Source organism: Meleagris gallopavo, chromosome 1 (assembly GCF_905368555.1).
Source record: "Meleagris gallopavo chromosome 1, MGAL_WU_HG_1.1, whole genome shotgun sequence".
In the NCBI taxonomy this organism is placed as follows: domain Eukaryota; kingdom Metazoa; phylum Chordata; class Aves; order Galliformes; family Phasianidae; genus Meleagris; species Meleagris gallopavo.
The window spans coordinates 137,528,014-137,553,477 of NC_139404.1; the positions used below are offsets into that span (position 1 = coordinate 137,528,014).

General features: G+C 49.8%; 1 protein-coding gene across 1 annotated transcript; it reads left to right on the forward strand.

Annotated features, from left to right (window-relative positions):
* The first annotated feature begins 2,338 nt into the window (after positions 1-2,338).
* SOX1 (SRY-box transcription factor 1) lies at positions 2,339-3,591 on the forward strand. The gene has a single exon (XM_085216873.1). It carries the CDS (start codon positions 2,473-2,475, stop codon positions 3,589-3,591), a length of 1,119 nt encoding a protein of 372 aa, XP_085072999.1. The 5' UTR covers positions 2,339-2,472.
* The last annotated feature ends 21,873 nt before the right edge of the window (positions 3,592-25,464 follow it).

A 25,464-nucleotide genomic window follows, 5' to 3' on the forward strand; every position in this document is an offset into this window, starting at 1 on the left:
GACAAAATGCTCCCGCTGCAAAACTTCGCTCGGCGCCGGCCCCTCTTTCTCCAATCTCGCATCGGGCCGAGGATGCGGGACGGCTCCGAGGTGTGTGGGTGGAACCAGAGGGCCCATATCCCTGCAGAGGGCACCTCCCGGGCATCCCCTGGGCACGGCTCTGAACCTCCGCGGAGCGCGGCGCGCATCCGACGTACGGAGATCATTCGAGTTCATTTAGGCGCAACGAAAATATGCGGCCTCGTTTTTTTTCCGGGTAGGGAAAAATAAAATAGAGAGGAAGCAGAAAAAGCAAAAAGCATGGGACAGGCTTCAGAAACTCTGCAGAAAGGGACGATGTATCATTAGTACCGAGGAGGGGATTTAAGGACGAATTCCTTTAGAAAAAAAAAAGAAAAAAAGAAAAAAAAAAAGAAAAAAAGTGGTCTTGATATCGGGCACTCTTATTAAATAAATAAGAGAACCCTCCAAACCACTTTATTTTGCCAGGACTAAGCTGCCCTGACTGCTCCGTTCCTCGCCATCTCCACCCCAGCTGCGGGGATCACGGCCGCTGCGGGTATCGTTGCAGAACCGGCCCGGCCCGGGCCCAGCCCCATCCCCGCGTCTCCTCTGCCACCCCCGGGCTGGCACAGACCCGGACCCGGTTGCCCCTTCCCCTTCTTGTTGTCACCGCGGCCAGAGGGAAGATGCACGTAAAGGGATCTCGGGGGCCGTAGTGAGGTCGCGCTGCTGTCGCGACAAGCGCGTTGGCAGTTCGGACCTTACCGGTATCGCGCTTCCCGTTGGCTGCCGCGGCTCTGCGGGGCGCGGCGGGGGGACAGCGCCCGTCGAGGGGCTTCTCCCCGTTTGCCCCCCCGCGTTCCCGTTCCCCTTCCCTTCCATTCACAATGCGGTGGCTACGGACGCGGCTTGAATATTGACGTCTCTTCCCCCGACTGCTCCTCCGTTAACCCAATTACAGAATTCATCAAGAACTGCGTTGAATTATCTCTTTCCATACAGTATCAGCATTAGCCTAATTAAAAGCTATAATGTCTGATATAATGATTAAATCGTTAGCTCTGCTGTAGGGAAGCAATATTTTGTTTTCCCTTCAATTAGAAGCTGATTGAGGTTTTCAGAGCAGGTCAGCTGTGAAATTTGAATTATATATGTGAGTACCGTGCACAGGGTGAGCCCCTACTCGAAAGCTCCAGAGCTTCTCCAAACGCTTTCACCCGGCGTGCAGCACAGAGACAACAAACCCACCGGGGCCAGGGCCGGCGAACCCCTGCTCTCGGGCCGAGGCGAAGGACGCGCAGTGGCCGCCAGTAGACGGCGATCGCCGCCCGCTCCGGGCCGCCCTGCCCGGCCCCACCACCCCCTGCGCGCTGCTCGACCCCTCGACAGGGCGTCCCCCCGGCCATCCGCAGCCGCCGTGGGATGACATATTCAATTTCTAATTTAATATATTTATAAAGGCGACCTCGCCTCCTTTAGCTCTCATAGGACCGAGTGCCCAACAGCCGGCTCCCCTTTCTGCGGGACTCCGGCCGTCGGGGAGGGCTCCACCAAGCCATTGGCCGGTCGTATGGATGGGGGGAGCCCCCTTCAGTCGGGGTTCGTACCCCGGGATGGCCGCGGGGCAGTCCCGGGCACAGCGGGACACCCCGGGGCCGGGCGCGCCGTCGGAGGGGCGTGGCCACGCTTCGCCCCCGCCTCCCGCCACCTTTCCCCGCCGGCGCGGTTCGGCTCAGCGCGCCCCGTCGGACGTCAGCGGTCGGCGCGCGCGCTATGCAAATCACCGCACGGCGGCGCGCCCCCATTGGCCGGCGGCGGGCGGGGGCGGGCGGGCTTGGCGCGCTGGCTGGCTGAAGCGCTCCTCCCCGCCGGGCGGCGGCAGCGGGGCGGGCGGCAGCGCAGCGAATTGCGTTGCCCGGTGCGGCCGGGCTGGCTCCCCACCCCCACTCCGCCTCCGTGCCTCCTCCTCCTCCTCCTCCCGCTTTTTTTTTTTTTTTTTTTTTTTTGAGTTAACGTTTAAATAGTTTTTTTTTTCCCTTTTTTTTTTCCTTTTTTTTTTTTTTTTTTTTTTTTTGGCGTGGCGGTGGGTTTTCCTCTCCCTTCTGCTCCGTTCACCTGCGATCAGTGGATGCAAGTCACACACGCTCCCTCCCTCCTCTCTCTGGAAGTTAGCAAAGAAGAAGAACAAAAAAAAAAAAAAAAATAGATCTGTTAAGAGCAGGAGCGGGAGAGAGAGAGAGAGAGGAGGGGCGCGCCGAGTGCCGCAGAGCGCGGCAGGACGGGCACACGCCGGGCGCAGCACCGCGAAGCACCGCGCAGCCCCGCGCAGCCCCGCACCTGTTTGCGCGCCCCGCGCCCGGAGCGGCCCCCGGCAGCGGGAGGACGCCGGCAGCGCCGCCGCCGCCGGTCCTCGCATGTGCGGTGCCTCCCCGCCGCCCGGCGCCGGAGGGAAGTGAGGAAGCCCCGTGAATGTACAGCATGATGATGGAGACGGACTTGCACTCGCCCGGCGGAGCCCCGGCGCCCGGCGGCGGCCTCTCGGGGCAGAGCGGCGCGGGCGGCGGCGGCGGCGGCGGCGGCGGCGGGGGCAAAGCGGGGCAGGACCGCGTGAAGCGCCCCATGAACGCCTTCATGGTGTGGTCGCGGGGGCAGCGGCGGAAGATGGCCCAGGAGAACCCCAAGATGCACAACTCGGAGATCAGCAAGCGGCTGGGCGCCGAGTGGAAGGTGATGTCGGAGGCCGAGAAGCGGCCTTTCATCGACGAGGCGAAGCGGCTGCGGGCGCTGCACATGAAGGAGCACCCGGATTATAAATACCGGCCCCGGCGGAAGACCAAGACGCTGCTCAAGAAGGACAAGTACTCGCTGGCCGGAGGGCTGCTGGGCGCCGGCCCGGCCGCGGGCGGCCCTCCCGCCGTCGGCGTGGGCATGGGCGTCGGCGTGAGCCCCGGCGGCGTCGGGCAGCGGCTGGAGAGCCCCGGCGGGGCGGCGGGCGGCGGCTACGCGCACATGAACGGGTGGGCCAACGGCGCCTACCCGGGCTCGGTGGCTGCGGCGGCGGCGGCGGCGGCGATGATGCAGGAGGCGCAGCTCGCCTACGGGCAGCACCCGGGCGGCGGGGGGCACCCGCACCATCCGCACCCGCACCACCCGCACCATCCGCACAACCCGCAGCCCATGCACCGCTACGACATGGGCGCGCTGCAGTACAGCCCCATCTCCAACTCGCAGGGCTACGTGAGCGCCTCGCCCTCGGGCTACGGCGCGCTGCCCTACGGCTCGCAGCCCCACCAGAACTCGGCGGCCGCGGCGGCGGCTGCGGCGGCGGCGGCGGCCGCCTCGTCGGGCGCGCTGGGCGCGCTGGGCTCGCTCGTCAAGTCGGAGCCCAGCGTGAGCCCGCCCGTCACCTCGCACTCGCGGGCCCCGTGCCCCGGGGACCTGCGGGAGATGATCAGTATGTACTTACCGGGCGGCGAGGGGGGCGACCCGGCGGCCGCCGCCGCCCAGAGCCGCCTGCACTCCCTGCCCCAGCACTACCAGAGCGCCAGCACGGGGGTCAACGGCACCGTCCCCTTGACGCACATCTGAGCGGCCCCGGAGCGGCCCCGGAGCGGCCCCGGAGCGGCGCGGAGGGCCCCGGCCCGGGCCCCGCAGGACTGCGGCCCCGCCGCCGCCCCGCGCCCGCAGCCCCCCTTCGTTTTTGCCTTTCATTCCGCTCCTTCCCGCCCTCCCCCTCCCTCCTTCCTTTTTTGTTTTGTTTTGTTTTTCTTTTCTTTCTTTTTGTACAGAAATGTTTTGATGTTCTTGTAATAATAATAAATAATAATAATAATAATAACGAGAGAGAAAAAAAGGTAACGGTGGCTTTACTGACCTTTTTGTTTTTAGGAGGACCAGATCCCGGGACTAGTTTTAGACTGAACTTCTGTGTTTTATCGAGACTTTTTGTACAGTATTTATCATTCACCCCAGAGACACAGAGCGTTTATTTGCAAAAGAGGGGGGAGAGAGAGAGAGAGAGAGAGAGAGAGAGAGAGAGAGGATTAAAACAAAAACAAAAACAAAAAAGACGGCGACAAAAAGACAAAACCATCGCCGCTGACACCCAAAGTTCGGGCGGTGCCAACTTTCGGGCTGCGCTTCGTCCCGCACCGCCTCACTGCAAACGGAGCCGACGGGGAGCGGTGCTCGTTCCTTCCTCGCACACCCAAAAAACAGCACCACAAGTTTCCGTAGATGTTCTCGCGCTTTTCGTTTTGGTTGGGTTGTTTTGGTTGCTTTATTTATACAACTTTAATTTTTCTTCTTCTTCTTCTTGCTTTCTTCCAGAGGCTGCAACGTTTGTTTGATTTTTTAATTATTTTTTTTTCCCTGGGTTTTGTAAAAGTTTACTGTATCTGCATCATTTCTTTTTGTTTTCCTCCTCCCCCCCCCCCTTTTTTTTTTTTACATTTTTTTTGTATCATCTCGTGTAAATGCATTGTGAAATAATTTTTATCTAGGCGTGACGAGGGAACCCAGACTGTACATAGTTTACTAAAAAGCCTTTCTGCTAAACAGAAACCCGAAGGATGCGTTCCATTTTGAGTTAAATAAATTGCAAAGCGGAAAAAGTCACCTGTTCTATTTTTTTAAGGAATAAAATAATAAGAATAATAATAAAGCAATGTTTCCCACGGTGTGGCTGAAAAATACGGCTGGGAAAGATGGAAAGAGGGAAGCGAGGCGGAAAGCGGAGCTGCGAACTGAGCGGAGCAGAGCCCCGCGGAGATGCCGACGCTTCCGGAGCACGGAACGCGTTTCCAGGGCTCTGTTCTCCCGTCCGCCCAGAGCCCGGCGCGGAGCTCCGCCGGGACCGCGGTGCTGAGAGCGCTGAGGAACGGATTGGACGGAATGCGGCCCCGGGTGCTGGAGCGGCTCTTTGGAGCTCGTTTGTCGGGGCTCGGTGACGGCTGCCCGAGCTGTCGGGCTGTGCCGGGCGGTGTGGTGCGCTTTTAAGTTTGTGTAAACTTCGTCTGGTGGCATTTGACGGCGCTGAGCTCTGCGTTTGATGTCATTGCGTGGGGGAATAAATGTGTGAAATGAATTGTGGCGTGCTTAAGGGAAAGGAGAAACGGTGTTTCTGACACGCGGGGCGGATGCGCGGCCGCACCGGGCTGATGGCGTGTCTTAATAAGGGCGGATGAGTGCTTCATTCATCCGGGAGCGGGAGACGTTCGCTAGTTGATGAGAACCGTTTCGGTCCGTGTTGTGTCTGACTGTGGTGCCGCCGTGACAACTGCACGTGGAAGTCCTCGGAGTCACTTCGATAATTTTGTTAAACGCCAAATTTCCATAACCGTCCATTGATTTCCAGCTAAGCAGTAAGACTCCCTCCCCACCCCCGCCACTCTTCCCCTTATATTCCTTTTCCATTAACTCCGAGCCTTTACCACGGCAGATGTGAAGAGAGACGGTCAGCGCCCGCGCACCGCAGGAACCCCCGCGGAACCCTCAGCCACGCGTGGCCCCGCGCCGTGTCACTACGTACCCTTCGGCCACGCACCTGTTGCGCCGTTCGCCGAAGCGCATTGCGCGCAGTGCGGGACCTCATGCGCGGGGGGTGCGTGCGCGCAGCGCGGGGCCGAGCTCCGGGGTTCTGAGCTGCTGCAATCAGCGCTGCCCGACAGAGAGGGAGAGAAAGGCTGTGCCGCCGAGTGCGGGTGGTGGAAGAGTTGGGGCGGTCGAGGGGGAGAAGGGAATGAGCGTTTGCGCGTTTCCAAACGAGGAGAGTGCTGCGGAAAGGGCTTGACGGGGGAACTCAACACGGAACTTTACACGAGCTCATTTTAAAGCGCCTTTCTTCCTCTCCCCGTGATTTAGAGCTCTGCCTCGCCTCGTGGCGTACCCGCACCGCTGCTCGAATGTCGGCAGAATCGGAAGAAACTTTGGATGCGCTCAGCGCGCATTGCAAAGCAGTGCCGTCCTCTCTGCTAATATCAAAAACAAAGCACTCCCCAAAACGTTAGAATCTATGCTTTGACCGTTTGGTTTAATCGGAGTTAAACTTCCGGCTTGGGCGTCCCAACTAAGTTGGAATACCTTGGCCGTGAAGAGGAGGCGGCTTTCGGTACGGTGAAACAGTGCAGCCTCCGGGCTTCTGCTGTGCGGGTTGTATGGAAGGGAGTAATTGAATATGCAAAACTAAGAATAGGCCTGAACGATGTCTGGTTGAAGTACATTAGGTCTAAAATTGTATGAAATGTTCCCCCTATCATGATTGACAGAGCTATTAACATCACCTATATGGAAGAATTAAAAAAAAAAAAAAAAAAACATCTCTTGTTCAGTACAATGCAGATCGGGCGCTGAGGCGGAGGGCCGAGGGCTGCTCGGAGTCTGGGCTCGGGGTCAGCACCCCGCGGCCTCCGCGCTCCGCCCCCGGCTCTGCGGGGCCTCTCCCCCGGGGGGCGGGGAGCGGAGAGGCCGGGGGGCACCGCGTGGTAACGGCTCCGAACTTGGAGCCAAGGAGCAAACTTGGCCTCAACTCCGCTGCTCCATCTCCAACGATTCTTTCTCTTTTCTTTCTTTCTTTCTTTTTTTTTTTTTTTTTCCTCCTCTTCTTTCTCTATTTCCCTCCTGTTTCCCTGGGACGGCTTCTCTCTGCCCACGGCCCCGCAGCCCAGCACCTCTCTGAGCCCCGCACTGCCCTGCGGCCCGGCTCCTCCCTCCCTTCCAGCTGCGCCAGCTGCGGGCAGCGTCGGGCCGCGGGCCCGACGGGGCTGTACTTTCTGCATTGTGAGCAAACTGCCACAGGAATAAAGAAATAAGAGAAAAAGAAAGAAAGAAAAAAAAAAAGAAAAGAAAGAAAGAAAAGAAGAAAAAATGACGAAAACCAAACCAAAACCACACAAACCACAGCTCTGGGCCCCCATGCTCTCCCGAGCCCTTTCCTAGAGGATGTCCGAGCCCCCCGGCTCTTTTCTGCACCCTCCCTCCCTCGCCTCGTAGCGTGTGAGAGAGCTCCGTGGGGGAGGACGGCGTCCGAGGGTGTGTGCTGTGTGTATGAGGGGGCTCGGTGCGCTGCTTAGGGGTGTTCGTGTGTCTCCGGGCCCCCACCCCCATAAAGAAGGGAGAGGGATCCACTTTGAGTACCGTCTGAGGGGCGGTAGATGTGCGGTGCGAGAGGAAGACAGGGAAGAAAGGGAAGAGAGGGAAGAGGGGGGTGGGATGAGAGGGAACAGAGAGCGGGGGAGGAGGAGGGCCGCTGTTTGGAGAGCGGGGGATTAGCGAGGAGAGCCCTGACCCTGAGATCAGCGGCCAGTCAAACCCGGTTACAATCACCCGGCGGAACCTCGACGGCTCCCGCCGAAAGCCCGCCACCGGCCGAGCTGGAACGAGAGCGGAGCCCCCGGGGGGCAAAGGGAGACGCCAAGGCCCGGGGGGAGTTGGGGGGTCCCAGCGGGAGCAGGTCGCTGTGCAGAGGGACTCGACAGCGGAACGCTCCGGCACTTGGGCCCTCACAGAGCGGAGGGGCAGGAGGAGAGGCTCGCGAGGGTTGTGCGGACGGAAGGGCCGGCGCTGAGGGAGGGGAGGCTACTACAAGGACCTACGAAAAACAAGCGCGCTGCTGGCAGTCGGGAAGGGCCTCTCCGAGCCTCCCGCGGGACCCTCCTCCATGGGGCTCCCGGCGACGCCAGGGCCCGGCTCCAGCCATGCGCGCCGCCCGCCCGCCCGCCCGGACCGGAGGCCATCTGCCGCGGCACGGCCCGTCCCAGGCTGGGGATGGCCCCCCCGACGTGCGCGGAGCGGGTGGGCGCCTCCGTTCTGCTCCGCGCCCCGCGGGGCACCGGCGCCGCTGCGCAGCGCAAAGCCCACAGCCAGCGTATATAGCGGGCGGGGAAGGAACTTCACTAAGTTTCTTTTTTTTTTTTTTGGCTTGGGGGAGGAAGCAACCCTTCCACCTGGCGGCTTTTTTGTCCTTCTGGCAGAAAACATGCTCTCCAGAAGTGATGATGCTCCTTAGTTCTGAGCAGCAACTGCTCCTGGAAACACACCCCTGGGCGAGGTAAAAAATGAGGGGAGATGAAGCAGGAGGGGACATGGCTCAACCCAGCCATTCCGTGCAGACCCCTGGGCCCAGTTCTCACCCCATTGTGCCTCCGCTGAGCAATAGCAATGAAACAGGCCCCCAGGGATGTGGTTGAGTCACCATCCCTGGATGTGCTTAAAAATCGCTTGGATGTGGTGCTCAGGGACATGATTTAGCAGAGTTAGGGTACTACAGTTAGGTCATAGTTGTACTTGATGATCTTTAAGGTCTTTTCAAACCTGAGGGGCAGGTGTAGCTGGATAGGTGGGGTGCTCTTGGCGGGAATGGAAGGAAAGATGAATGGTACATGGAATGGAGCAGTCTGCTGCTGGAGAAAACACTACAAAAGTGAAGATGGGCAGTGCAAGTTTGGAGCTCTTGAGGAACCCTCCTGTAGAGGTGGTGCAAGTGTGTCCATGCAGTTCTGTGGCTGCGTTGTCAAGGTGCTACGGGATGCTTGCAGGGATCTGGAGAATCTTCCCAGCTTTCATGCCTAAAATTGGGGCAACTTCAGTGCTGCCCACGTAGGATGTGACAGAAGTCTGTAGGAGTTGAGCTCTATCCACGGGTACAAAGAGTGAGAAAAAACCTCAGTCCTTAATGTGCTCTGAGCTTGAGCAGCTGTCCAGAGGAAGGCCACTGCTTCCCAGCCCTGGGTAGAATTGGTGTGGTTTGTGGGGACAATCCTCAAGTCCCAGACTTAAGTCCATGGGGTGCCTCGTGTAGCTTTGTGCCTCTCTCTTTTGGATAGAGCAGTGTGCTGAAGGGAGGAGCCCTCAGCTAAGACTCGTTTGAAGAAAGTCATTCAGTGCTTAACATGGCCTGTCAGCACAGCTTTGGGGGCAATATGCTTCATGCTCAGCAAAATCCCATTGTTCACGCTTTCACTCCGGGCATCTCTCACTGATGGGGAGGAGACGTGTGCCATGGCTCCCGGACAGAGAGACTGTCCTTCAGAGACCTTCACAGAGGGACAATAGGGAGAAGAGAAGAAGGAGAGCATCTGGCAGCACTCAGACAGTTGGGAAAGCGCTGGAGAGCAAAACGGGTGCAAGGGGTGCGGCGTGGGCTGGGGCCACGCGTGTGCCGCTGGGGGAGAGGAGCTTGCATCAGGAGGGGACATATAGTTTGCTAAGGCATAAAACTCTCCATAGCAACTGGGGACTGGTGGTGAACAAAGGCACCATACATTTGGGGCAGTATAATTTATCCGCTGGAGTGGGAGGAGAAGGAGAGAGGGGTGGGGAGATGGTGATTTCCTACTTGAAATTGTCTCACACAAATTTTAGAAGCACTGGATTCAACTCTTTTATTTTTTCCCCCGAAGTGTATAGAAAGATTGCTTTGCTCAAACTGTCAAACAATGGGTAGCTCAATTCCAGGCAAATCAGCAGAATGGAGGAGCAGGCTCTTCAGGCTTTAAGCTGCCAGTGTTCAGTGTGAGCATCCCAACATGAGCATCTCAAACTCAGCCTCCAGGTACAGGAGCTCAAACTAAAGTGTCTCAATGCAAACAAAAATCCTCAGCCAGTGTGAAAAGCCTCAGGCTCAGAAACAACCTCAGAGATACCCAAATCATAGCCAGCTTACACACATGTTCACATTTTTACCTTTCAGTGAATCTTGAGTAGTCACTCAAGGGGGCTCAGTGATCCGTATGATTCACTTCCAACTCGGGATATTCTATGAATCTATGAACATTTTGATCCAGTGACCCACTCAGATTTTCACATTCACACGTTTCTTCATTTTGCCTGCACATGGGGTAGAAAGGTAGAAAGAAGATTTGCTCTGTTTTAGTTATTTTACTTTTCATTTTTTCATTATCTATCTTTCCTCCGAACTGATATTCAGCCATAGAGCAGGCGAGAACTGTGTGTGTCCCTCTGACACCTCTCCCTCCTTGCTCCCAGTTTTAGAAGACAGGAAATAATATGAAAACCAAAATGCTTATCCATGCAGAGTAACCACTGACACGTGTACTTTCCAACTTGAAGAATGACGAAGAATAACAGATAAGAACATCAGGTGTGAAACTCCTCCTATAGTATATAGCTGCAGCGAGGGCAAATCCTGCACATTTTGGGATGAGAAGGTCTGGAGGAGAACTGTGCATCTCAGATTCCAGAAAACCAATCAGGGAGACCAAAAGTGGTGAAAAAAATGAACGGGTGAACAAAGGTATGTGGAGTTCAGACAAACAAACGTTTTGGAGATGTACCTTAAAACACCATAGGGTAAAGAAGAAGGCATATAGACATGAGTTCATTTTCTAGATGGGGACTTTGTTTTCCGAATCCTGGTATATCATCTTTACTTACATCTTGCAGAAGAACTAAAAACTACAGGCAGAATATCCACCACCTACTGCCCCTAAGAAAATAACTCTGTCTGTTCCAAGTTCTCTGTTTCCAAATTCTCAGCAAGACCATGGAAGGTTCTGTCAGCTTTACTCCCAAAAGGTCTGTTTAGCATAACAGCTCTTGAGTTGAACTGGGAAAGAGAGTGCACCAGGAGAATGATTTCCTAAATGTTTTGCTTTGAATAGACAGGAAAATGAGTGGAAAGAAGCAGCTGTGCCTAATTTTCCAAAAAGTGAGATAACAGTCCCCCATTTCTAGAAGTCACAAAACCCCCAAATCGGATAAATGAATGATCTCACTGTGATAAACATGTTGCAGATATTTAAGATAAGGAAATAAATGAAATGTCTTTATTGCAAATTACATCCTCGGGTGGCCAAGAAAGCTATGTGGAACAACAGGTACAGTCTTCTTACTCAGTTGTCTCGTGTAGTGGTTAGTCGAGGTAGATAAGCTAAATGTGCTTATGCATTGCACAGATGTTAAAAAACTTTTGTAATACCTGAATTGGTTGTTCAGGTGTTCATAGTTATGATGAGTTCCTGTTTAGACGGTGATATTTGTCATCTGCTATAGAGCAGCCTCAAATGCTGGCTAAACAAAAGACACTATAGGTGAAAAGTAAACTTATTTAAAGAAAAGGACAAATCTTCACTTTTATTGCTCTGCCCTTCAGGCACATAGAATCATAGAATCATTAGAACTGAAAGAGACAGTTAAAGGTCTTCTAGTCCAACTCCTCTGCCATGAACAGGGACACCTACAGCTCAATCAGGTTGCTCAGAGCCCCATCCAGCCTGACCTTGAATGTCTCCAGGGAAGGGAAATCCACCACATCTCTGGGCAGCCTGTGCCAGTGCCTCACCACCCTTATTGTAAAAAACTTTTTTCTTATACTCAGTCTAAATCTCACTTCTTCTTGTTTGAAGCCATTTTCTTTTTCCCTATCACAACAGATTCTGCTAAAATGTATGTCCCCTTCTTTCTTATAGCCCCTCTTTAGATACTGAAAATGCTTGCTGACCTTCTTTAACTAGCTGAGGCTGTACACGTCACAAAATCCTGCTCACTTCTAAAAAAAATCTGCCAGTGTGTGGAAAGCAGCTGCTCCATAGCCACACGTCTTAGCATTGTTTTCCTGGAGATGCTCTATCATCATTTCCCGACATGTCCTGGGGACGTGACCCCCCACATGCAATGGCTGCACAATACATTCAGACAGTGATGAGCTGAATGCCCCGACAGACTCGTTAACCCCAGTGTCAGGTGTGTGCTGTCCAACACGCAGAGGTCCCACTTGCAATGTGGGAGATGAGTGACGAAGGGAACATTGGAGGGAAGTATAGAACGTGGGCTACAATTCAAAGAGGATCCATTACTTTAACAAATCTTCACAAGTTAGCCATGGAAGGACCCTGCTCTTTCCCTCTAAGCGGGGAGAAGCAATGTTGGACACCAAACCCAGTGGGGACACAGCACCAAGCAGTTCCCACAGAGCTGGGCGCCAGTGGCTCCTCCAGCCCCAACAGGCACTGCCACCCACAGGATGGGTGCTGACAGGCTTCTGCTCATCTCTTTCTTTTTACTCAGTGCTGACCAAATGACAACTTCCATGAGCTCAGAACTGCAATGTTTTTGCCCGTTCACAAGACACAAACTATGAACCAACTTAAAGGCATACCTTAGTAATAAGTGCAGCATGATTCTGCAGTAAAACCAAAGGCTGGGGATGCTTCTCCTGCAGGGTGAACCCACTGCAGAAGTATCTTCCCTTCTATCAAGTGAAAGAAATTTTGAAGTGTTGTCCTGAATGTAGCACCTCTGAAACACAAATGCTGAGATTTTGCTGAGTGCCATCGTACCACCAACATCATACTACCAAAGCTGGAGAAGCAAGAAGAAATGTTGGTATCAAATATAATAGTTAAAGATCTTCTCAAGGATCAGGCTATCTTCATCTGACAGGACGATGAGCATGGAAAATAATAGGAAGGATTTTACCACTGTGCAGAGCATGTTCTGGACTTTTAAATAAACGCAGTAAATATGATTCTTATTTTGGAAACTTTACAGTACAATTACTGCAGAGAACACTGAGAACACTACCACTACCACTGACCCTCCATCATTTAACACAGATATTGCCAAAGCAAATTCCCTTATTATTTCTCAAAGCCAATGCATGCTAGAAAGAGAATGCCCCATTCCCAATTAAAATTTTAGCTTTCCTTGAATAAAAGGGAAGGGAAGGAGAGGGAAGGGAAGGGAAGGGAAGGGAAGGGAAGGGAAGGGAAGGGAAGGGAAGGGAAGGGAAGGGAAGGGAAGGGGAAAGGAAGGGAAGGGAAGGGAAGGGAAGGGAAGGGAAGGGAAGGGAAGGGAAGGGAAGGGAAGGGAAGGGAGGGAAGGGAAGGGAAGGGAAGGAAGGAAGGGAAGAGAAGGAAGAGAAGGGAAAAAGAGAGAGAAGAGAGGAGAGGAGAGGAGAGGAGAGGAGAGGAGAGGAGAGGAGAGGAGAGGAGAGGAGAGGAGAGGAGAGGAGAGGAGAGGAGAGGGAGAGGAGAGGAGAGAGAGGAGAGAGAAGAGGAAAGAAAAGAAAAGAAAAGAAAAGAAAAGAAAAGAAAAGAAAAGAAAAGAAAAGAAAAGAAAAGAAAAGAAAAGAAAAGAAAAGAAAAGAAAAGAAAAGAAAAGAAAAGAAAAGAAAAAGAAAGCCAGAAAAAAATGAGGAAAATCTGTCTCTTAAACTGAACTAATTTGGAATGTCTATAGGAAAGTGGTCTGAAGCTGACCAGATTAGTACTGTCTCTTGTTCAACCTCCTTGCCTTCTGCAGGTTATTTTTCTCTAGTACAAATGTAATTTAATAGCCAAGATGGATATTGTTTCACTTTCAGCTATCTGCTCCATACTCCAGTCTCATTCTACACAGGATGATTACCTTACTGTCCTATATGCACAATTTAAAGGGAATTACCTATTACTTCAATTATTTGTTTCTTATCAACTGATGTTACACTACAAGGATTTGCATTGAAAGGACACAAAGAAAGAGCAAGTCATGGCACATTGCCAAATAAAAGAGTAATGTTCTGGTGAATTTAGCCTAAATAATTTACTGCTATATAAAAGTGGAAAAGTGGAAGGTGAACCCTTTGACCAATAAATCTCTTCTGCATGTGAAACCCTTATCTTGTCCCCTCCAATATATTCCACACTAGGAAGCCATCATCATTGGCTCTGGTTTGTTATTTGTAAACCTTGATCTTCTGCACTCGGTGTCCTAAATATGGATAATTAGCATCAGTTTATCACGCCTCTGCATATTTTCTCTTCTCTCCAAACATGCATGCTTCTATTGGCTGCCATTCTGTCACAGAAGATTATGGAGACAGATTGCAGAGAATGAATGTGCTAAACGAGATTAGGAAGGAATAGAAATAGCAACTTGGCCAATAAATTCCTCGTGAGAGCCTTATCATACAATTACACGTTGACTTGTTTCACACTCTCCCAGCCTCTTAATCCAACGCCCCCACCAAGAATAAAATTTCACTAATTTCTGAATTACTGCATATCCTCATGACTTGTCACTGAGAATGGTTGGAAGGAGCAACACGGTCAAAAATAGCACATCAAACTTCCAAACAGAACAGAAACTTTAAAGGCAGAAAAAGAGGTGGCTTTAAGCCATCTGTGGGCACATTCTGGAGTTTGTGTGCCTCCATGGTTTCCAGTGGCAAGACCTCAACACAAGACGTGTTCATCTTTGCTTCTGTTTGCTGACCCTTTGCAGCAGGTGAAAGAGTTTATTATCTTTAAAGGACTTTAGAGAGTATCAGAGTGCACCGCTCTGCTGTTGCTACACTATTTTACGCCGTTGTCTGCTGTGCAACCAACTACTACCACTAAGCCCTTGCAACTTGTTAGAGCCCAGGGGCCAAAAGACCTCCTTCCTTCCACCATTGACTCCTTGGGCATTCCTGAAAATGCTACCAAGGAGAACACGGCAGACTTGAAACAAAATCCTGCTGAACTGCTGAGATATCGTTGTGAGTTAGTGTTGTCCGTTCTACCGTGGTTATTTCAATGTGGGTGTCAAGAAAACAAGATTTGCATGACATAATTAAGAGGCATGGCAAAGCCCTTCAGGAGAGATCATCTCTGGAAGCACTGGAATCCTCCATTTTTTATTCCTTCTCTTAGGACAAGGACTTTCAAAAAATAGTCACATTGTGGTAATGTTGTTTTCATTGTCTTAGGTGTAAGTAGAAGAAGAAGAACGTAAAAAGAATAAAAAGTCACGAGATCTGAAGATAAATCCTTGCTTGGTGGATTTATACATATTACACAAGCATATTGTAGTACACTTCTCCTTACAATTTAGACTGATTTAAGGATTTCTTACAGCTTTTACTATCGTGGAAAAGATGCTGCAGATGCTGCAGGCATTTCTATACCTGAAGCAATGTTTTTTTTTTTGTTTTTTTTTGGTTTTTTTGTTTTTTTTTTGTGATGCAGACCAACCCCCAGCCATGCATGGATCTTCAGAACCCTGACGAAAGTTTTTAAAACAAGCAGTGGCACACTGCTCAGCGTCACGCCTGCCTGTACAATCAGATGCTAGGAGAGCTGAGTGCAGCAGTGAGCAATGATGCTGCAGGCACGGAGGGTGCTGCATTCAGGGGATTCCCCAGGCTGGAAACAACCTATGGGTGCCCTATGGGGACCTCAGGCCTGGGCCTCTGTCTCATCACAAAAAGCTTTACCGGTGCAGATGCGGTTCTTGGTGATGTATGTGTGCATATGTCTGACCTCCCCATTGCTCAGGTTTGCATTGGTGTGGGCCGTTTGCCTTTCTCTCCCATGGAGTTTGGGAGTTGTTTGGTGTGCAACCAACTCTGTGTGGGAGAAATCATGCTGCAGCAGGGGGTCCTCTTTGTTCAGAGCTTTACACCTCACCACTGTAGGTGATGCTGAGTTGCTGAGTATAACCCTGGGGGATGCTGGGACAGCTACTGCCCACTTGCTGCCTCAAAGGCTTTTGGTGCTCACCATCACATACAGTGACAATTAATATCGTTCCCTAATTTCCATCTTCCTTCTCTTGTGGTAACATAGGCTCACATGCATATTCATAAACAAGTTTATATATATATTATATATATATATACACATCTCGGGGTGCGATGGTTGCTTGCAGCGAGGAGAGGCACTGCCATTAAGCTGGGAACAAACCGCTCACCCCGCTGCCTGGTATTTTGGCTTTTCTTTTCTCCCTCCTCTCAGTGTGGGGAGAGCAGTAAAGCCTGTGTGGACCGATTGTGAGGGGCTCTGCTGGAATTTGGCAGGCCGGGGGCTTGGAGAGAAGCCCCATGCTGACTCCTATTCAGCGGGCCAGTTTTCCGCGAGCTTTGGAAGTTTCACTCAGCCGTGCACTCAATGGCTTCACAAAGCTGATTACAAGCTTCAGCGCATTCCTGAAGGAGCCAAAAGCGACGCAGGTGCAAACGAGCCGAGGGAGCCCCTGATCCCGGTGACAGAATGGGACAAGCTGGGAAAGGCTCGGACCACACAAATCCAGGGCTCACCAGGCAGCAGCAAGCGGCCTTGGGAACCGCGGATCATTATCCGCTCCATTCAGCGGGAACCCAGCAGCGGCCGCGGGCCTGCCCGGCTCTGGGGAGACTCCGGGGCTCTCGGCCCGGGCCCCCCCTCCCCACCCACCGCGCAACTCTCCCCTCGGGGCTGCAGGCCGGCTCTCGCAGGATCCCACCGTCCTTTTCTTGCTGCCCCAGCACAAAGTGATGCCCCTCTCCTCCCCCTCCTCGTCCCAGTTCCCTTCCCCACCAAACACTGTGCTTAAGGATCTGCCTGGAAACTCAGTAGAGAAAACGCAGAAGTGATAGCCTTCCTCTCACCCCAAGCATCCCTACATGTACCCCATTTTGCAGAGCGCTCTTAAATCAGGAGGGACATCATTCTCGCCCCACCACGGCTGAGCCTCCCTGTTCCCACCGACAAATCTCCCGCAGAGCTCTTTCTGATGAGCAGAGACCCGAGGGATGGCAAGGAGCTGGGGAGGCTCTGCGCTGATTTCCTTTAATTCGGGGTTCTTGGGGGAGGGGAGGTCTCTCCTCTCCCGCACCATCGTTCCTCTCCCCGGGCCGATTGGAGAAGTGGCACTTTTCTCGGCCGCGAAATTACCGCCGGCCCTTCCCCGCTATCAATTACCGGGTAACCGGCCCTTCCCGGGGAGTGGAGATATAATCAAAGGGTTTTCAGGCGGGGGGAGCGCGGACGGCCGAGCGCACAATGCGGAGCGGGGCTGCGGGCTGCTGCCCGCTGGTTTCATATGCAAATGGCGAGCTGCCTCCCGGTTATCATTATGGTTTTACGGCGCGTTTTTCTTCTTCTTCTTCTTCTTTTTTTTTTTTAATGTTATTATTGAGCCGGGGTTTTAATAGCCACATGCTCTCCCGTTCTCTTTCAGCGAGGTTTCCTTGGCGATCAGCCACGCCGTTTCTTCCCCGGGCGCGCACCCTCCTGCCCCAGCGGCTGCCCCACGGCCGCTCTTATTGCTCCCTATGGGGACGAGCGCTGCCCCGCAGCCCGCGGCATTAAAGAGATCCCGGCAGCGGCGCAGCTGCGCGGAGCTGCGCGGAGCTTTGCGGAGCGTTGCGGAGCGTTGCGGAGCTGTGCGGGGCGCACCGCCCGCGAGCTCCGCTTGGCAGAAAGGTGCAGCTTGCCGATGTTCTTTTGTCTGATAACTAATTCAAGTTAATGCGATCTTTATGTAAAGCTAACAGCGGATAATTGTCTATTTTCTCGCCAACAATCTCCATCACAATCACTTATCTGGAAACCTGCGGTTGTATTAATCGTTATATTCCCCGAGATAAGCGTCTCTCGAATTATCAGTAAACACTGGAGGGAAATTAAACAAACTCCAGAGCCACTTCAGCTTCCTCTGCGGCTTTTAACCCTCTTCTCCTGGGGCGGGGGGGAAGGGGGGCACGAAGGGGAAAAAAAAAAACCAACAAAACAACCAACTGAAAAAAAAACCCTACAAAGGGTTTTTTACAAGGGGGATGAAGAGGAGAAGGGACCACACTTTGGGCTAATTTTGGGGATGCCCGTTTCCTGCACGGTCCCCGTGCCTCTCTGCACGTGGGGGTCGGTGCTCTTCCCCCCGCCCACCCCCCACCCCGAGGACCCCGTGGGCAATTCGTGTAAAACGTGTAACGAAGTGCATTGGGCGCTGCGGCGGAAAGCGAGCGGCAGGGAAGGAACGCCCGGGGACATAACTCAGAAGTCGTACGGCTCTGGGTCTGCCGCACGGGGAGGAGAGTGGGGCTTCCTCCTGCGGATCCCTGCGTCAAGCACAATTATTGGCAATATTTATAGCGGAGAGCGATCCGAGCCCCAGGAGGGGAAAGCAGAGTGCGAGAGAGCGGAACTGCCGTGGGAATAAGCTCCGCCGCTCAGATCCCAGCAGTTCCGTGAGGTGTCGGAAAATTATGGCAAATTGTGCCGGAGCCCCTCCAGGGAAAACATGCGTGTACGACAAAGATTTTGTCTTTTTGAAATGAAGTCAAAACATCGGTGTCAAGTGAAATTCATTTTCGGGGCGCTGCAGTGTGTGTGTTTACCCTCGAGGAAAAATAAAACCGAAGCCCAAACCGTGACATTTCGGTGGTTAATTTCGGGCGGCAGTGTTTCCAACTTCTTCGGGAAGAACGGGGCATGCTGCTGTCCCCGCCCCCCCCCCCCCTCTTCCCCCTCTCACCCCGACCCCCGGCTCCACCGGGCACCTAAGCGCTGCCTCCGCTTTCTGCCGTTTAGCGGGTGTAGGGAGGTTGGGGGAAGGAGGGTTCCCACCTCCCGAAAGCATTACCAATGTTCCCTAAAAATATTCGGGCACGGAGCGGGCACCGCGGGATTTTCAAACCCGCCGCTGCGATGTGCTTTATTTAGAGTCATGTTGTGATTTTAGCGAGCGAACTTTTTTTGATTCGCAGAGGTTCCCGATGGCACAGCTCCCATCTGAGTCGTGGGGGATGGGAAAAAGAAGTCAAATCTCCCAAATATACACCAGGCAAAACGCCGCTACGAAACGCACAACCTCCTGTTACCAGTTTGGGTGTGAAGGCACAGTATATCCAAATGCGATCAGTGTCTGTTAAAAAAAATTTCCTACAACTGCTTCAGTTGCAGGGCTTTTTCTCTTGCGCTGAGAGTTCCCAGGGCAGCTTTTTCTTATGGCATTTGCGAACCATCCCACTTCATCTCTCACCTGAATCTTGTCATCTGTGCCATCTTGAAGTGATCTGCGAACAATGCTGGTCCCTTGGACAGCCCAAGCTGGTCAATCAGGCAGAACAGACTATGCAAATGGAATGGAAAGGCGAAGCGATGGAGAACAGTGGCCCCCATTGTCTTGGGAATTTCAAAGCGAAGCCCAGCTGCAGCGGGCGTTGCTGTCTCGGACCCTTGGTTGCTACTCTAATGTCATCATTGCAAAACATCACATTTTGAAAACTCTACAGGCTGAATGCATGAGCAGCCCTCCGCGGAGATCTCACTTCTCCGTCACATCTTTCGGAGTCACCAAAAATAATAATAAATAATTAAAAATAAAGGAAAGAAAAAAAAGAAAAACCTACTCAAGTGGGGACGGGGATCCACATTGTCCGACACTATCCCCGATTCTCTGATGTCCTTTCCCGGGGCTCCCGCTCACTGCGGCAGAGCCGATGCAAAACGCCTTTTGCCACCTTCTGGCTGCATCGCCTCTCTTGGTGGGTTTAGAATCGGATCGGGTGATGATTTAAACTGCGTTTAACTTATTTCATGACGGATCTGTTTCAGGCAGTCTGATCAGCTAACCCCGAGGGAACATCGGTGTGAGCGGGCAGTGAAGCGTTTATTCCCAATCGCATCCCGAACTTCAGACACGCGGGGGTTTTAAAGGAGTCAGGCAGCGCCTTTGCGAGTAATTAACACACAGCTAAGGGGGATCTTAAGGGTCCGTTCGGGCTTTTTTTTTTTGAACTCCCGGTTCCGAAGCACCCTTCTGCTATTGCCCCCCCGGCCCCGCTCCTGCCTCGGCCCCGCACTGAGCCCCGACGTGGGGAATTCGCCTCAGCCGCGGCAGCGCTGCGCTCTGTCGGGTGATTAATGCGCATTTTTCAAGCGGCTAAAGCACTGCCCGTGTTTCACTTCTCGTTTCTTTTCATTTCCTTTTGTCTGTAGGTGACATTTGCGATCACCATGTGGTGAGCAGAGGAAACTCCCCTCTCCTCCACCCTCCTGTCAGGAGCCTTCCCTCGGGGAACAGAGGTCTCTCAAAACGGTGGGGGTTACCTTTCCCACCCCCGCTATCTCCTGTCTCGCAGGAATTAGGGAATCAAAGGCTTCTTCTCCAACAACGGCTTTACTACAGCCAACGTAGATGGACATTGCCACAGCTGAACTCGGATGCTCATAGATGGGGTGACCACACGTTTCTGTGGTCACACTTGAGTGCAAACGATCTGTAGCCCTCACCCAGGAACAGAGAAGAAAGGTTCATCGGACTGAAAGAGCTAAGCTAAGAAACTCTTAGTTACACTCTTTGCAGGACCAGGGTTTCCCTCTCGTTCCTTAAACGAGTTCTTTCACTTCTGATGGGGTAATGTATTCTGTAATAAAGTCACGTAAAAAAACAAAGGAAGAAGGAAAGATGGAATTTCTTAAAACCAAATAATTGCCCACTATAATTTGATTCGTTTCCTAAGTTTAAGTTTGCCCCTTTGCAAATGTGGTATGTCTGTAAGAAGAAAACTTCGAAAGTTGCAAACAAAAGTAAAGAGAGGATGAACAGAATGAGACAAATAAATTACTGCAGAGGTACCATGTGACTTTCCACCTGCAAGTTTCTTTCCCTTTGCCAAAGAGAGAACCTGAGACAGATCTTTAGTTTTCCAAGGACAAGTCTGAGGTTGATAGAAAAGTAATTTCCTACTTCTGGTCAAATGAGGAACAGCAGGAACTCAGACTGCTCCTACTTCATGTAAATACTTAGATAACAACGATGTGCTCTGTAAGCACTCTTCTCCTGCAGGTATAAGTTGGTAGAAGTCCACAAGACTTCCTATATCAGTTCACTACCTTAAAGTTTTACCTCCTATAAAGATCTATCATCTAGGCAGTCCTGGACATGCCCCCTCTGTCCTTTGAGCCCTCAAAACCCAGAGGAAAAAGCAATGTTGTGCAGTCAATGCCTATGCAGGGCCCAAGAGTGTTGCATATGGCCATGGGCCAAACAATCTGTTGCTGTGTGTGCGTCTTCATCTGGATCTCCACTAATGCACTACCAGAAAGTTGTGGAGGAGGAGAATGTGGTGGTTTTCACAGCTGTTCCACCTGCTGTGGAGGTGCTGCCATGGAACTAGGTGGATCCTGGAGTCCCTTCTGAGGGTTCTGCAGCTCCTGTATGGTTGTGAAATGGATGATAGCCCTCAGGTCCCATGTTGCCAACTGGAGCAGCTTCAGACCTCATGCCCTGGAGATGGATGGTCCAGAGCAGGGTTAGTCACCCTGTGCTCAGACCCACTGTCCCCAGGCCCAACTGGTTCCTATCACTACAGATTACTTGGATTGGGCTCTGCCAGAAGTGAAATTGTCCCAACTCTGCCCTCAGGAAGGATGTTGGGATAACAATCATGGCCCCACAGTCAGGGTGGCCAAATGCAGCTCTTCATCTTCCTTCCCTGGGGCCCTAGGTTCCCCTGCCAATATGAGATAATTGGGAACAACGGCAGCACCTCCCGTGACAGCAGAACTTTGCTTTTCTCTCACAGCTGAAACTTCTGCCTCTTCCCCCCACCAGTCCCAGCCCTGGTATATTCAGCCACAGTTATCTATGCTCATGCACTGACTGTATTTTTCATGTTTATTATCAACCAATGTAGTGTAGTGCCATCTGGCACACACACACACACAGGGGGGAAGAAAACCATATATTCAGCAAATGGAGCGTACAGAGTTTAGGTTTTGTTCTGTCTTGTTTTTTCTTATTCTTCCAGTTTCAGTTTAAGATTATGCAGAAGCGATAGCTGAGCATTCCACCCTCGTGAAAAATGATCAGAAATCCCAGTTATGAAATTTAAAATTACTTGAGAGAGGTGAAGCCAAGAGAGGACAAGAACATTCCTTCAGCTGAAACACACTTTCATCTTTTCTCCCGTGTTTCACTTCACCTTGTGTTCAGATAAGGAATAGAATTGCTTCTGAAAGGTTGCGCTAACCCTTTTGAACTGGGATTTGTTCTGGCCTTTCAAATTCCTTTTTTGACCAGAAGATATTTATTTTAGGCAAGAAACACATAACAAACCATACTCCTTCTAAGCACGAGAACACTGCGAGCCATGCTGCAGTGCTTGAGACCTTTGCTGTTCTCACTGATGCCATAACAATAGATGTGAAAATGCACCTCACCTACATAGTAGGTATAAAAACACATGTAGTGCTTTCCATGAAAGCTAGCACCTAATGCATTGCCACCTTGTTTCATAGGTAGATTTGTAGCAGAGTTGCATAATCAAAGCATGTTTACTATATGATCATTCATGCACTGTAAGATTATCAGTAGAATTTCTTATGGGGAAAAAAAATACTACGCAATATATCATAATTCTTGATACATTTTCTTTTGTTTTTATTTCCTTTTATTTTATCTAATCAATGTACTGGGGTCTAAATCAGCAATCCTAGACTAACCATTGACTAAACTTTTGTAGAATCCCTACAAATGCAAATTGCTGTCAGTTATTGCATAACATCTCAATCGTGGAAAAACAAACCTTCAGGTATTTTCATTCTGTTGAGAAACATGGCATTTTATTCATTTTTGTTTCATTTTCCAGAGTGGAATTCTCTGCCATTTCCAAACTACCGCAAATACTATTCTATTAAAAAAACTGTGTTTGGGGTACATTTTTTTTTTTTTTTTTTCCTAAATCAAAAGAGAACTGAAAAAGTATGAAAGAAAGTAGTTACTAGGATGAAATTGTCAGCTAGCTAGATTTTCTTCAGAAAACATGTTTAGCGGATATATATGCAGAGTGGTGAAACTCTTCTCCGATCCTGTTAACATAGAGAAAGAGCGATTATTATAGTGCCTGTGTATGGAGCTAGATTCTGGTGTGACATCTGCTTAAAATTCAGTCTATCCTTTGCTCAAGCCCTGACCCAAGGCTAAGTGATGTCACTGAAATGACTTCAAGTGGGCTTTGGATCAAGGCCTTTTACACCACTGCCACTGGGATGGGAAAAGGCTGTTTCTGCTATGTCTTTTGTCTCCTGCAAAATCAGATGCTTGGGGTTAATTTTACAGAAAGACACCCTATCTGAAGTATTTCTTACAAATATATCTTGATAGCAAAATAAAAATGTACACTTACCACTAGTTTCCATTCAATTTTTTTTTTTTTTTTTTTTGGATGAGTTGCATTTTACTTTTATATGTATGTGTTTGTTGCCTTATTTCTGGCAACAAAGCATTGCAATTTTTATGTAAATAACAGGCAAAAAGAGTCTCTATTGTAAAATACAATGTATGACAAATTCATTGAAACAAGGAAAATAATTTAAATAATGGTTATTCAATAAATGTCAGGAAAGCAATCCCACACCTTCGCTGATCAGAGATGCAATGTAACTTGTAAGAAAGCAGTCAATGGAGACTTTGTGCTGTAATACATGGAGCCTGTTCCAGTGTTAAGCACAGAAATACAAATGCAGCAAGTCTTACCAAAGAGGACCATATACAATCACAATTAAAACCTCAAATCTCTCTCCGCTTTGTACAGCAATGTCTATGGGAGAATAAAAGTATTTGTTGGAATTTTTTCTGGAGATGACTCAGATCTGTTCCAATTAAACTTAGCACTAACTCTGAGAGCTGGAAAGCAAAGCAAGAAGAACTTTTCAGCAAATTGTTAGAGGCTGTTTTACTCACAAAGTGATAAAATTGCTACTAAGCATCTCCAGTAGAAGATGCATAAAATCAACGGTCAGAATTCTACAAGTATAAAGCAAAATGCTTATGTGTTTGTTGCTTTAGTTGGTAACAAAGTCATGCTGAATCTACTCATCTCTTTGCTTCAGAAAATATGAAATACACAGGTCAAGTTGTAAGAAAATTGTATCACATTTGGCCTTAGTTTTAACAGATTACAATATCTCCATAAATACTGTTCAGTCAAATATTCAGAATCAGTGTAATCTGATTAAATAATCAATAATCAGTGACTGGATAGAGGCAGAATATCATTTCCATGTGTTGTGACTATCTCATGCTGTTTACATGAGCTGAAAAGGCAGAACAGATTTCACTCAACAAACCATGTTCGAGGAGATGATATGAGTGGAAAAGAAGCACAATTATAATTAAATGACCCATCTAGATTATGCTATTATTGTTAGGTCATTATAGATGTTGTGTATGAGAAGCAATGCTTCTTTTAAATGGTAAGTGCTTCAAAAAATTTAAGGAATTCAAATGATTGAAAGTGTTTTCCAGCTCACCTACATTAATTGTCAAGTTTCGCCTCTGTTTTTCCCATTTATTCCTCTAACTCTCCTGAAGTGGCTTTCAAAACGCACAAGCGAGGATTTATTCTAAACTTCGTTGTAGCTGCTTCGCTGTGGTTGTTCTGATCGTTTCAGGGCAAATGTGACAGTTTAAACTAATGGCTGAACATCCATTGTGTTAGTGCTGTTTCCTGGTTATCTATTTATTATTTATTTCCTGCTTGTTCTATTGTTTCTTTCCTTACAAAGACTCCTGTTTGCTCTGATAAAATTCCTTATAACATGACTGAAACACCAAGGGTTGGGTAAAAGGGGCTCTCTGAACGATAACACAAAGAGCATATAAAGAATCCATCATAGCAGTCAGTAATATAATGCAATTTATTTTCACTAGACGTCCTCTTTGCTACTGGATTAGTCACTTCACTAATGAGCAAATGACCCATAATTCACAGGAGTGGGATCTTAAAGCTCAGGTCTTTCCTTCCCCAGTGGAGATGAACTGTGTCCCACTCACCATTATGCCTTCACTTAATAGTTATGGCTCCATCTCATGTTTCTTGGGCATTCCATCCATGGTGGGAGTTTCAGGTGGGTGAAAAATGCAGGACCTGGTAGGAAAACAGATACCAGACTTCATATTTTTTATTGTTCCTGGGAATATTAAAAAAGGATGCATCTTGCATCTAGATTCCTCCAGGAGCCCATAAGCAGACAATGAACTGGTTTTAAAAAGCAATCTTTGTATGTCCCTATGCATTCAAGATGCTATTTTCTGCCACTAGATACTAGATATCTTTCAGATTTATTGTCCAGATCTCACTTTAGCATGACTTTAAGTTTAAAGAGAATTTACCAGGTCATTCACTGTATGAATGCAGCTTGTCTCCCTGTGCTAAGAAAAGTTGATGCTATGAAATCTAAAAATTCTGAGTTTAAGTCAGTAAAAGGAGAGTTTTTAGCATCAGTGGGATCAAAGAACTTGTGAGATCTTGATTTCAAATGTACATTTTTCCTCTTTTCTTAATTTTACAATTGATTATATGTACTTTCAGAACTCAGAAGCTCAGGCCTATAATTATTATTAATAACCATGAGTAGAGAACTGAATTCCATCAAAACCATATCTATTAATGGAATCATAGAATAGCTTAGGTTGGAAGGGACCTCAAGGAACATCAAGCTCCAACCCCCCTGCCACAGGCAAGGCTACTGAATAGTCAATATTTTGGAGTTTGTGGATCACCCTATGTGACCAAAGAAGCAGAAATGTTTCCACTTTCTGTACTTCACTGGGTTTCCATAACCAGCATATTTTTCAACATTTAAAAATAGATTGTAGGAGTTTGTACACATATTCTAGAAATGGTTTTCTTGAGATGGAGTAACTTTTTGCTTTGATGGTATGGCTGAAACACTCTGGTTGAAATCACTTGACTTTATCCTCAAGTTTATATTG

Coding starts and splice junctions, on each gene's coding strand:
- SOX1 (XM_085216873.1), top strand. CDS start 2,473: ATGTACAGCATGATGATGGAGACGGACTTGCACTCGCCCGGCGGAGCC.